Below are 13523 nucleotides of genomic sequence, written 5' to 3' on the forward strand. Positions count from 1 at the left end.
CTTGACCATTTGCATTCACGAACTAGTTTTAACGACCTACCAGCGATACCTCTCGATCGTTCCTGCTCTGTTAGTGCAAGTACATGCTCTCTGCTTCTGCCACTCACGACTTTGCACATGAGTGTTTAATGCCATCAGTCACTGCTCTCCCCAGTGACCTATTGCACATGGATATCATTAGTATCATCTGCAAGTTGAAAATGTCTTGAATAGCCACTGTGCTGCGGTAGAGGGATTGTTCAGTTCACTCAGCCCACGCTTCATATACTAAGGACAACTAGCCACTGATAAAACACCAATGGTGAGTATTGTTTTGGTGATGTTGGTTTCATTATTTAGCCCTGATGATAGGCACACGGTGAATCATAGAAATTTACAGTACAGAAGGAGGCCACTCTGGCCCATCGTATCAGCGGCAGCCGACAAAGAGCTATCCAGCCTAATCCCACTTTCCAGCTCTTGGTCCGTAGCCTTGTAGGTTACAAACAGAGAGTCCGAGAGTTCGGGAGAGAGTCTGAGAGCTGCCAGAAAATTGTGGGTTCGTTGCCACAAGACTGAGGGAGAGTTGCACAGCCGTCGAGCAGCAGGAGGCCCGGAGGTCGGGAAGTAGCAGGAGGCCCGGAGTTCAGCCCAGAGGTCGGTGAGCAGCAGGAGGCCCAGAGGTCGGGAAGCAGCGGGAGGATAAAGCCCGTCTGATTGATAAGTATCTCTTTCTCTTTTGTAACAGATAAGTCTAATTAGAGGGATGGCCGGGCAGCTCAGTCCTGTGGAGTGCGTGTCCTGTGGTTCGTGGGAAGTCCTGGACGCTTCGCGCAGCAGGTGGTGTCTCCAGCTTCAACTACTCGAGCTCTACCGTTCCGAGCTTGAGCGGCAGCTGAAGTCAATAGGGTGCATCCGCGAGGCTGAGAGCTACGTGGATAGCACGTTTCAGGTGGTGGTCACCGCATAAAAGCATGCAGAGGAGAAGGGGGTGACCACCAGAAGGATGAAGAATGCTAGGTAGGTAGTGCAGGAGATTCCCCGTCCATCTCGCTTTCGAACTCATATTCTCTTCTGAGCACTGGTGAATGCGATGGTGCCTTTGGGGAGTGCAGCCAGAGACAAATTCCAAGGCACCACGGGTGGCTCAGCTGCACAGGGGGAGGGAACAAAGAATAAAAGAGCTGTAGTGGTGGGGGATTCAATAGTTTGGGGAATAGAGAGGAGTTTCTGCGGCCGTAGATGTGACTCCAGGATGGTACGGTGCTTCTCTGGTGCCAGGGTCAAGGATGTCACAGAGCAGACGCAGGGCATTCTGGGGGAGAGGGCGAACAGCTTGAGGTCGTGGTCCATATCGGGTCGAAAGAGGGACGAGGTCCTGCAGGCAGAATTTAGGGAGCTAGGAGAAAATTAAAGGGTAGGACCTCAAAGGTAGTAATCTACAGTTTACTCGCGGTGCCACGTGCAAATGGGTAACAAGAATAGAAGGATACAGAAGATGAACACGTGGCTGGAGAGTTGGTGCAGGAGCGAGGGCTTTAAATTCCTGAGGCTTGGGACCACTTCTGGGGGAAATGGGACCTGTACAAACCGGCTGGGTTGCACCTCAACAGCGCCGGGACCAGTATACTCGCGGGGAGTTTTGCTAATGCTGTTGGGGAGAGTTTAAACTAGCTTAGCAAGGGGATGGGAACCTGACAACAAATTCAATAGGGAAGGAAGTAAAGCTGAAATTGGAAAGCAAGAATGTAGAAAGTGAATCTTAAGACAGAGGCAACAAGGGTTTGTAACATAGAAACATAGAAAATAGGTGCAGGAGTAGGCCATCCGGCCCTTCGAGCCTGCACCACCATTCAATAAGATCATGGCTGATCATTCCCTCAGTACCCCTTTCCTGCTTTCACTCCATACCCCTTGATCCCTTTAGCCGTAAGGGTCATATCTAACTCCCTCTTGAATATATCCAATGAACTGGCATCAACAACTCTCTGCGGCAGGGAATTTCATAGGTTAATAACTCTGAGTGAAGAAATTTCTCCTCATCTCAGTTCTAAATGGCCTACCCTTTATCCTAAGACTATGTCCCTGTTTGGGACTTCCCCAACATCGGGAACATTCTTTCCGCATCTAACCTGTCCAGTCCCGTCAGAATCTTATATGTTTCTATGAGATCCTCACTCATTTTTCTAAACTCCAGTGAACAAAGGCCCAGTTGATCCAGTCTCTCCTCATATGACAGTCCAGCCATCCCTGGAATCAGTCTGGTGAACCTTCGTTGCATTCCCTCAATAGCAAGAACGTCCTTCCTCAGATTAGGAGACCAAAACTGAACACAATATTCCAGGTGAGGCCTCACTAAGGCCCTGTACAACTGCAGTAAGACCTCCCTGCTTCTGTATTCAAATCCTCTAGCTATGAAGGCCAACACACTATTTGCCTTCTTCACCGCCTGCTGTACCTGCATGCCCACTTTCAGTGACTGATGAACCACGACACCCAGGTCTCGTTGCACCTCCCCTTTTCCTAATCTGCCACCATTCAGATAATATTCTGCCTTCTTGTTTTTGCCCCCAAAGTGGATAACCTCACATTTATCCACATTATACTGCTTCTGCCATGTATTTGCCCACTCACCTAACCTGTCCAAGTCACTCTGCAGCCTCTTAGCTTCCTCCTCACAGCTCACACCCCCACCCAGTTTAGTGTCATCTGCAAACTTGGAGATATTACACACAATTCCATCATGTAAATCATTAATATATATTGTAAAGAGCTGGGGTCCCAGCACTGAGCCCTGTGGCACTCCACTAGTCACTGCCTGCCATTCTGAAAAGGAACCGTTTATCCCGACTCTCTGCTTCCTATCTGCCAACCAGTTCTCTATCCACGTCAGTACGCTACCCCCAATACCATAAGCTTTGATTTTGCACACCAATCTCTTGTGTGGGATCTTGTCAAAAGCCCTTGAAAGTCCAAATACACCACATCCACTGGTTCTCCCTTATCCACTCTACTAGTTACATCCTCAAAAAATTCCAGAAGATTTGTTAAGCACGATTTCCCTTTCATAAATCCATGCTGACTTGGACCGATCCTATCAGTGCTTTCCAAATGCGCTGCTATTTCATCCTTAATGATTGATTCCAACATTTTCTCCACTACTGATGTCAGGCTAACCGATCTATAATTACCCGTTTTCTCTCTCCCTCCTTTTTTAAAAAGTGGTGTTACATTAGCTACTCTCCAGCCCATAGGAACTGATCCTGAGTCGATAGACTGCTGGAAAATGATCACCAATGCATCCACTATTTCTAGGGCCACTTCCTTAAGTACTCTGGGATGTAGACTATCAGCCCTGGGGATTTATCGGCCTTCAATCCTGTCAATTTCCCTAACACAATTTCCCGCCTAATAAGGATATCCTTCTGTTCATCCGGAAGGTTATTTGTGTCTTCCTTTGTGAGACAGAACCGAAGTACTTGTTTAATTGGTCTGCCATTTCTTTGTTCCCCATTATAAATTCACCCAAATCCGACTGCAAGGGACCTACGTTTGTCTTCACTAATCTTTTTCTCTTCACATATCTATAGAAGCTTTTGCAGTCAGTTTTTACATTTCCGGCAAGCTTCCTCTCGTACTCTTATTTCCCCCCTCTAAATTAAACCCTTTGTCCTCTTCTGCTGAATTCTAAATTTCTCCCAGTCCTCTGGTTTGTTGCTTTTTCTGGCTAATTTGTATGCCTCTTCCTTGGATTTAACATTATCCTTAATTTCCCTTGTTAGCCACAGTTGATCCAACTTCCCCGTTTTATTTTTACTCCAGACAAGGATGTACAATTGTTGAAGTTCATTTGATCTTTAAAGGTTTGCCATTGCCTATCCCCCATCAACCCTGTAAGTACTAATCAAGGTCATCCTGTGCTAAATGGTATATACTTCAATGCAAAAAGTATAGCGAATAAGACGGATGAGCTAAGAGTACAGATAGACACTTGGGAGTATGACATTATAGCCATTAGAGAGACATAGCTGAAAGAGGGGCAGGTTTGGCAGCTCAATATTCCTGGTTACAGGATTTTTAGACAAGACAGAGAGGGGGGCGTAAAAGACTGCAGGGGGTGGGGGGAGGTAGCGGTATTGATTAAAGAAACTATTACAGCTGTGAGGAGGGATGATATCTTAGAGGGATCATCATATGAGGCCATATGGGTCGAACTGGAAAATAAAAAAGGGGCGATCACAGTGCTGGGCATGTATTATAGACTCCCAAACAGTGGGAGGGAGAAAGAGGAGCAAATATGTAGGCAAATTGCTGTGAAGTCCAAAAACCATAGGGTAGTAATAGTAGGGGATTTCAACTATCCTAATATGGATTGGGACAAATATAGTGTGAAGGGTATAGAGGGTGCGGAATACCTAAAATGGATTTCAGAGAACTTTTTTAGTCAGTATGTAACAAATCCAATATGGGAGGGGTCGGTTCTGGATTTAGTTTTGGGGAATGAAGCTGGGCAGGTGGAAGAGGTATCAGTGGGAGAGCACTTGGGTACCAGTGACCATAATTCAGTCAGATTCAAGTTAGTTATGGATAAGGACAAGGATAGACCAAGAATAAAAGTCCCAAATTGGGGAAAAGCTAATTTTGCTAAGTTAAGGAGTGATTTGGTCACAGTGGGCTGGAAACAGCTACTTGAAGGTAAATCAGTGTCGGAACAGTGGGAGGCATTCAAGGAGGAGATCCGGAGGGCTCAGGCCAATCATGTGCCCTTCAAAGAAAAAGGGTGGTAATAACAATTCTAGAGCCCCCCGGATGTCTAGGGACTTACAGGGGAGGATAAAGAAAAAAAAGGGAAGCTTATGTCATATACTGGCAGCTAAATATTGTAGAATCTTTGGAGGAATATAGAAAGTTCAGAGATGAAATTATAAAGGATATTAGGAATGTTAAGAGCATGAAAAATTCTTGGCCAGTAAAATTAAGGAAAACCCAAAGATGTTCCATAAATATATTAAGTGCAAAAGGATAATTAAAGCAAGTGTAGAACCTATTAGAGACCGTGAGGGTAATCTGTGCTTGGAGGCGGAAGATGTGGGTATGCTTCTTAATCTGTTTTTACAAAGGGATAATGCAGATACTGCTATCGAGGAGGAGTGTGAAATTCTGGATGAAATAAACATAGTGAGAGAGGAGGTATTAAGGAGTTTGGCAGTCCCAAGGCCCGGATGAAATGCATCCCAGGCTGTTGAGTGAAGCAAAAGAGGAAATAGCAGAGGCCTTGACCGTCATTTTCCAGTCCTCTTTGGATTCAGGCATGGTGCCGGAGGACTGCTAATGTGGTACCCTTGTTTAAGGGAGAAAGATATAAGCCGAGTAATTACAGGTCTGTCAGCCTAACCTCAGTGGTGGGAAAATTATTGGAAAATATCCTAAAGGACAGGATAAAACTACATTTAGAAAGGCAAGGATTAATTAGGGACAGTCAGCATAGATTTTTGTTATGGGAAGATCGTGTTTGACTAACCTGATTGAATTTTGAGAGGTAACCAGGAGAGTCGATGGGAGTAGTGCGTACAATGTAGTGTATATGGAATTTAGCAAAGCTTTTGCCAAGGTCCCACACGGAAGACTCGTCACGAAGGTATAAGCCCATGGGATCCAGGGCAAAATGGATCCAAAATTGGCTTAGAGGTTGGAAACAAAGGGTAATGGTTGATGGATGTTTGTGTGACTGGCAGAATGTTTCCAGTGGGGTTCGGCTGGGCTCAATACTGGGTCCATTGCTTTTTGTGGTATACATCAATGATCTAGATTTGAATATAGGGGGTATGATTTAAGAAGTTTGCAGATGACACTAAAATTGGCTGTGTGTTTGATAATGAAGAGAATAGTCATGGACTGTAGGATATGAATCTACTGGTCAGGTGGGCAGACAGTGGCAAATGGAATTTAATTTGGAGAAGCGGGAGGTAATGCACTTGAGAGGGCTAATAAGGAAAGGGTATACACATTAAATGGTAGGCCACTTAGCAGTGTAGATGAACAAAGCGACCTTGGAGTGCTTGTCCACAGATCATTGAAAGTAGCATGCCGGGTGGATAAGGTGGTTAAGAAGGCATACGGAATGCTTGCCTTTATTGGCCAAAGCATATAATAAACAAGAGCAGGGAGATTATGTTAAATTGTACAATTCACTGGTTAGGCCACAGTTGGAATACTGCGTGCAGTTCTGGTCGCCGTATTATAGGAAGGATGTGATTGCACTAGACAGGGTGCAGAGATTTACGAGGATGCTGGCTGGAATGGAGAATCTTAGGTATGAGGGCAGATTGGATAGGCTGGGTTTGTTTTCCTTTGAACAGAGGAGGTTGAGAGGAGACCTCATTGAGGTGTATAAAATTGAGAGGCCTGGCTATAGTGGATAGCAAGGGCCTATTTCCCTTGGTGGAGGCGTCAATTACGATGGGGCATAGTTTTAAGGTGGTTGGTGGAAGGTTTAGAGGGGATATGAGGAGAAACTTCTTCACGCAGAGGGTTGTGGGTCTCTGGAACTCACTGCCTGGAAGGGTGGTAGAGGCAGAAACCCTCACCACATTTAAAAGGTGCCTGGATGGGCACTTGAAGTGCCGTAACCGCAGGGTTACAGACCTAGAGCTGGTAAGTGGGATTAGACCGGATAACATCTTGTCGGCTGGCACAGACACGATGGTAAGTAATTTAGGGAAGCTAATATGGCCAGAGTAGTCTTCTGGACTAGTTTTGATCGCCTGGATAGATCGGAGAGGAATTTTCCCAGATTTTTTCCCCAATTGGCCTGGGTTTTTAATATTTTTTTGCCTCTCCCAGGAGATCGCATGGCTCTGGGTGGGGTGGAGTGTAGAATGTTGCGATACATGGGGTATCGCAGTTGTGTGGGGCAGACTGGTGGATGCTCTTTACTTGACCTCCATTGTTCATCGGTCTGTATGTAACTTTCAGGGCTGCTGACCGAGGGCTGTGTGGCTCTTTGTCGGCCGGCACGGACACAATGGGCCGAAATGGCCGCCTTCTGTGCTGTAAATTTCTATGTTTCTGTTACAGCACTTTAAGTACACATCACAACCTGTATTTTCTCTTTCAAGATGCTGACTGATCCATGTAATTCCAGCACTTTGTTTTTATTTCAAACTTCCAGCAATTGCAGTTTCTCCCTTTTTTTGTCTTGCCCTCGATTCCCTCCTGCAGGCATTAAGTCCTAGTGGGTTCAGGAACTTCTAATGTTTTGAGTACGAAGCCTAAATCAATTATTGAGGCTTTGTTGACGGACCTACCTGAGAACGCAAAATTTCCCGCCGGGCAAAAGAAAAAAAGATGGGAACTTTCCGAGTATTTAGGGAAAAGTTTGCTACAACATACATCGAAAGCAAGAAAGGAACGCAAGATGCCAGACAAAAATCACTGTTTAAAATACACAGCATTCCCCTCCCAACATTAAAAAAAATAAACCTAGGAGAGTTTTTATTAATCAACTCACGGTAGTTAGGTGGACCATTTTGGCCAACAGAGGAACATTAGAGAATATGATTGTAAAGTGGTACTGGTGAAAGATGTAGATTCTGCTGTTCGAGTTATATGTTTCCCGTTTTGGTGGCAAAAACACGAAGACAGAATATTATCTGAATGGCGGCAGATTAGGAAAAGGGGAGGTGCAACGAGACCTGGGGGTCATGGTACATCAGTCATTGAAAGCTGGCATGCAGGTATAGCAGGCGGCAAATGGTATGTTTGCCTTCATAGCTAGGGGATTTGAGTATAGGAGCAGGGAGGTCTTACTGCAGTTGTACAGGGCCTTGGTGAGGCCTCACCTGGAATAGTATGTTCAGTTTCGGTCTCCTAATCTGAGGAGAGACATTCTTACTATTGAGGGAGTGCAGCGAAGGTTCACTAGACTGATTCCCGGGGTGGTGGGACTGACATATGAGGAGAGATTGGATCGACTGGAGTTTAGAAGAATGAGAGGGGATCTCATAGAAACATATAAAATTCTGACGGGACTGGACAGGTTAGAGGCAGGAAGAATGTTCCCGTTGCTGGGGAATTCCAGAACCAAGGGTCACCAGTCTAAGGATAAGGGGTAAGCCATTTAGGACCGAGATGAGGAGAAACTTCTTCACTCAGAGTTGTTAACTTGTGGAATTCTCTACCGCAGAGAGTTGATGCCAGTTCGTTAGATATATTCAGGAGGGAGCTAGATATGGCCCTGACGGCTAAAGGGATCAAAGGGTATGGAGAGAAAGCAGGTGAATGATCAGCCGTGATCATATTGAATGGTGGTGCAGGCTTGAAGGGCCGAATGGCCTACTCCTGCACCTCTTTTCTATGCTTTTATGTTTGTCTATCCTTACCTTATCATGCTAAGCAGATCTAGGATTTTACCTATTAAAAAAAAAAATTCTACTTTTCTGATGTTGGGTTAAAGCACCTGTGTGAGGCGCGGGGTGAGGGGGAGTCTTGTCGCATTGAGAACAATCCTGATGCTGCTTTATGCCCTACCAGTGGATGAGATCAAGGGGCAGTCATTGGTTTAAGGTGGTCGGTGGAATGTTTAGAGGGGATAATGAGGGGAAGCTTTTATCCCAGAATCTCCACTGCGCACCTAAATTTTGTAAAATTGGTGACTGGGATATACTTAAAAAAAATATTCCCACCTCCGTACCAATATTTATACAGGTACGCTGTACAGCAGCACGCTATTGTGGAGACTGGGCACGATGGGGGTAAATTTCGTTCCGGTAACCGTTACTTCTGACTGTTGTAAACAAAAAGCATTGGCACCATTTCCAAGATGGTAAAATGACTGCAACTTCGCTGTATACCAGAGGGTCCAAATGGTTGCTCCTGGGCCTTGGTAATCGAGCACACGAAGCTAAGGCAACTCAGTTCTAGTAATGGATCAATTTTATACTCACTGGTTTGCCCTGTATGAATTTCATGGGGCTGGAGGTTCAGAAAGGGTGGTTCTTCGGACCACAGTCCCATTGGTGGATAAATCCTATACCACAACATTGACTGTGTCAGCTGTGGCTCAGTGGGTAGCACTTTTGCCTCCGAGTCAGGAGGTTGTGGGTTCAAATCCCACTCCGGAGAGTTGAGCATAAAAATCTAGGCTGATACTCCAGTGCAGTGCTGAGGGAATGCTGCAAATTGGCTGTCACGTTTCTTACATTACAACAGTGACTACACTTCAAAAAGTACTTCATTGGCTGGAAAGCACTTTGGGACGTACGTTAGTCGTGAAAGGTGCTATATAAAATCTTTCTTAAACTGTTAGCATGTGTAGCTTGATGTACCCAAATTAGTTTGAAATGGATTTAAAACTTGTGTTGCCCATAGTCTGCACAGTATGTACCCATAAAGACAAAAAACTTAAGACACACCTGATTGTGTCAAACACTACCGTGTGAAAGGGATTTGGGGATAGTGCAGGAAAGTGGAGTTGAGGTTGAAGATCAGCCGTGATCTTATTGAAGGTGGAGCAGGCTCGAGGGACCAAATGGTCTATTCCTGCTCCTTTTTATTACGTTATGTGCTAAATGATCAGTATATACCAGCCCTTTTAAAAACAAACAAGACCACCTTTCATACAGAACAAAATCGATGTCTATTATCCACCCTCTGCCCCTCCCCGACCACAAGTACATGCAATGAAGGGCTCCAGTACAACAGGGGGAAATACATTACATCAAAGAATTTCTTTAATGGTCCCAAATATACTTAAACAACTAAGTGTACACTCGAGAAAAAAAATTGAAGAAAATGCAAGATATGAAACAAAAATGATCACATCTAGAAATTCCATTCACTTTTTAATCAGAGGGGATGGGGTTTTTTTCCTCAAAAAATTATGCAGTTTTAAAGGGCACAGGTTAAAAAGAGAAAAATTGTGTACTCTCAGCCCTCCCCACAGAGGTTCCGTTAAAATGTTTTCTTTCATCGTGACCATCGATGTCCTGAATATACAATGCAAAGGCAGGAGGTCTTTGAACAATGTGAAAAACTGCTGGCACTCCAGGGAGGAATTACTGCTGGAACAACACTGTGCTCTCCTGGGCTCCCACTGACCTTCCCAACACACCGCTAACAAACTGGGGCAAAACCAGCCGGTCATGCTATGTTCCGTAGCACTGGAAAACTCTCCACCCTCACTGGCTGCTGCTTTTACATCTTCCTTCCCTGAGAAAGGGGGTAGAGAGAGGTCAAAGCCTGGATACACTCGAGTGTCAACAAGTTCCAATTCCTCTGCTGTGATGTCCTTTTTTTGTGTGTTGTTGCATCTTTTCCTGCTTCGCTGGATTGGCACTTGATCAGCAGAATTCCACATGTACAGTTATCTGTGAGAGACAGAACGGTTCAGACACCCTTCTCAGAGTTTGGTGATTTTTGCAGGTCAGTAAGTGTCACTGGGCAAGGCCAAAGGGGGTCGCCATTAGGATCCAAGCCTGGATTTCTTCATCAAAGGGGTCGATTGTTCTTTTTCATCGCTGTCTTCTTCCTCCTCTTCCTCCTCCTCCTCCTCTTCTTCCTCATCATCATCTGGGTAATCTACAAGGCCGATTAGACCTCCCTGCACAAGAAATAAAGAGAGTTATTGAACAGGGGGTATCTATAATATAATGAAAAGTACAGCGTGCAACACATTTTTGAAATGTTGATTGCAGCACCAACAAAATTGCATCCATTTTTCTAAATGGTTACTAGGAAATCTGACCTAAGTCAAAAAAACACCATCACCTTTCGTGACTGGCACAGGAGCCAGAGAATTTACAGTATCCACCTACTTCACTGCATCTCTCAAACGTGACCACATTCTTACATATTACATAGAATGTACAGCACAGAAACAGACCATCCTGCCCAAAAGGTCCGTACTCCACACGAGTCTGCTCCCATCCGACTAACCCCATTAGCAGATCGCTTTATTGCTTTCTCCCTCGTGCACTGATCTAGCTTCCCCTTTAAACGTATCTTCGTTATTTGCCTCAACTACTCATTGTGGTAGCAAATTCCACATTCTCACCACTCTCTGGGTGACTAAGTTGCTCCGGAATTCGTTATTTGATTTATTACTGACTCAACATGAGAAATTCCACAGGATGTCAACTAGCACAATTACATTTGTGCAGATTACGAGGCAGCTAGCTGTCGGAATAGAGTATTGCATTTCTCTTCCAAACACTTTTACACCCGATAGCCTGAGATGATCCAAAATCAGGTCATTAGTATTAATCATAGAAACATAGAAAATAGGTGCAGGAGTAGGCCATTCGGCCCTTCGAACCTGCACCACCATTCAATATCATGGCTGATCATTCCCTCAGTACCCCTTTCCTGCTTTCTCTCCATACTCCTTGATCCCTTTAGCAGTAAGGGCCATATCTAACTCCCTCTTGAATATATCCAACGAACTGACATCAACAACTCTCTGCAGTAGGGGATTCCACAGGTTAACAACTCTGAGTGAAGAAGTTTCTCCTCATCTCAGTTCTAAATGGCCTACCCCTTATCCTAAGTTCTGGACTTCCCCATCATCGGGAATATTCTTCCCGCATCTAACCTGTCCAATCCCGTCAGAATTTTATATGTTTCTATGAGATCCCTTCTCATTCTTCTAAAGTCCAGTCGATCCAGTCTCTCCTCATGTCAGTCCCGCCACCCCGGGAATCAGTCTGGTGAACCTTCGCTGCACTCCCTCAATAGCAAGAACGTCCTTCCTCAGATTAGGAGACCAAAACTGAACACAATATTCCAGGTGAGGCCTCACTAAGGCCATGTACAAGTACAAGTGCAGTAAGACCTCCCTGCTCCTATACTCAAGTCCCCTGAAGGCCAACATACCATTTGCCTTCTTCACCACCTGCTGTACCTGCATGCCAACTTTCAATGACTGATGTACCACGACACCCAGGTCTCGTTGTACCTCCCCTTTTCCTAATCTGCTGCCATTCAGATAATATTCTGCTTTCGTGTTTTTGCCCCCAAAGTGGATAACCTCACGTTTATCCACATTATACTGCATCTGCCATGCATTTGCCCACTCACCTAACCTGTCCAAGTCACCCTGCAGCCTTTTAGCGTCCTCCTCACAGCTCACACCGCCACCCATTTAGTGTCATCTGCAAACTTAGAGATATTACACTCAATTCCTTCATCTAAATCGTTAATGTATATTGTAAAGAGCTGGGGTCCCAGCACTGAGCCCTGCGGCACTCCATTAGTCACTGCCTGCCATTCTGAAAAGGATCCGTTTATCCCGACTCTCTGCTTCCTGTCTGCCAACCAGTTCTCTATCCACGTCAGTACATTATCAGATGTAACAAAGAGCTCCCACAGTTCGGGGCAAGCACCCGTTTGCTACTGTCTCCTGTTATATCACAATCAATCACAGTATTGACTATCCCCCCCATATTTGGTGTCGTCTGCAAATTTAGAAATTGTGTTTTTGATTCCAAAGTCTAATTCGTTAATATAAATTGTGAGCAACAGTAGTCCCAGGGAACTATAGGTCAGTCAGCTTAACATTGGTGGTAAGAAAATTCTAAAAGGAGAACATAGAACTTTTAGAAATGAATAATATAATAAATAGTCAGCATGATTTCAAAAGGGAAAGTTTTGCTAGAAGAGGTAGCAGAGAAATTAGACAAGGGTAATGCAGTACATGTAATTTATTTAGATTTTCAAAAGGCCTTCAAAAAGGTACCACATAATAGACTGATGGACAAGGTCAGAGAATGCGGAGCCAGGGGACAAGTAGCAGAATGGAGAGCTAGCTGGCTTCAAGACAGAAAGTAGAGAGTAGGAGTAAAGGGTAGCTATTCAGAGAGGCAGAAGGTGGGTAGTGGTGTTTCACAAGGATCAGTGCTGGGACCACTGTTCACAATTTATATTAACAATTTGGACTTTGGAATCCAAAACACAATTTCTAAATTTGTGGATGACACCAAATTGAGGGGGGGGGGGGGGGGGGGAGGGAGATAGCCAATACTTAGGAGGACTGCAACAAATTACAAGAAGTCATGAATAAACCTGCGGAATGGGCATATAATTGTCAATTGAAATTCAACACAGATAAATGTGAGGTATTACATTTTGGCAAGAAAAATAGGGAGGTTGCATATTACTTGGAAAATAAGAATCTAAATGGAGTAGAGGAACAAAGGGATCTACATAAATCACAATGTATCAACGGGTTAACAAGGCCATTAAAAACAGCAAACCAAGCACTAGGGTTTATTTATAGAGGAATACAATTGAAAAGTAGTGAAGTTATGCTAAACTTGTATTGAACCTTGGTTAATCCACACTTGAAGTACTGTGTGCAGTTCTGGTTGCCATATTATAAAAAGGATATAGAGGCACTGGAGAGGGTGCAGAGAAGATTTACAAGGATGATACCAGAAATGCAAGGGTATACATATCAGGAAAGGATGAACAGGCTGGGTCTCTTTACTCTTGGAAAAAAAGGCTGAGGGGTGACCTAATAGAGGTCTTTAAAATAATGAAAGGTTTCT

At 44.5% G+C, this 13523-nt stretch overlaps 1 protein-coding gene across 3 annotated transcripts in view; it reads right to left on the minus strand.

Annotated features, from left to right (window-relative positions):
• Window positions 1-9808: 9808 nt before the first annotated feature.
• Window positions 9809-13523, minus strand: part of smek1 (SMEK homolog 1, suppressor of mek1 (Dictyostelium)) — a 134608-nt gene continuing 130893 nt past the window's right edge. For 2 of the 3 annotated variants that reach the window (XM_070879677.1, XM_070879676.1), the window contains exon 15: window positions 9809-10579. In XM_070879677.1, coding sequence (XP_070735778.1) covers window positions 10442-10579 — 138 coding nt within the window. In that variant the 3' untranslated portion in view covers window positions 9809-10441. The remainder of the gene's footprint in view (window positions 10580-13523) is intronic. The other variant, XM_070879678.1, reaches the window with a different exon arrangement.

The sequence above is a fragment of the Pristiophorus japonicus genome, chromosome 4 (genome assembly GCF_044704955.1).
Source record: "Pristiophorus japonicus isolate sPriJap1 chromosome 4, sPriJap1.hap1, whole genome shotgun sequence".
NCBI lineage: Eukaryota > Metazoa > Chordata > Chondrichthyes > Pristiophoridae > Pristiophorus > Pristiophorus japonicus.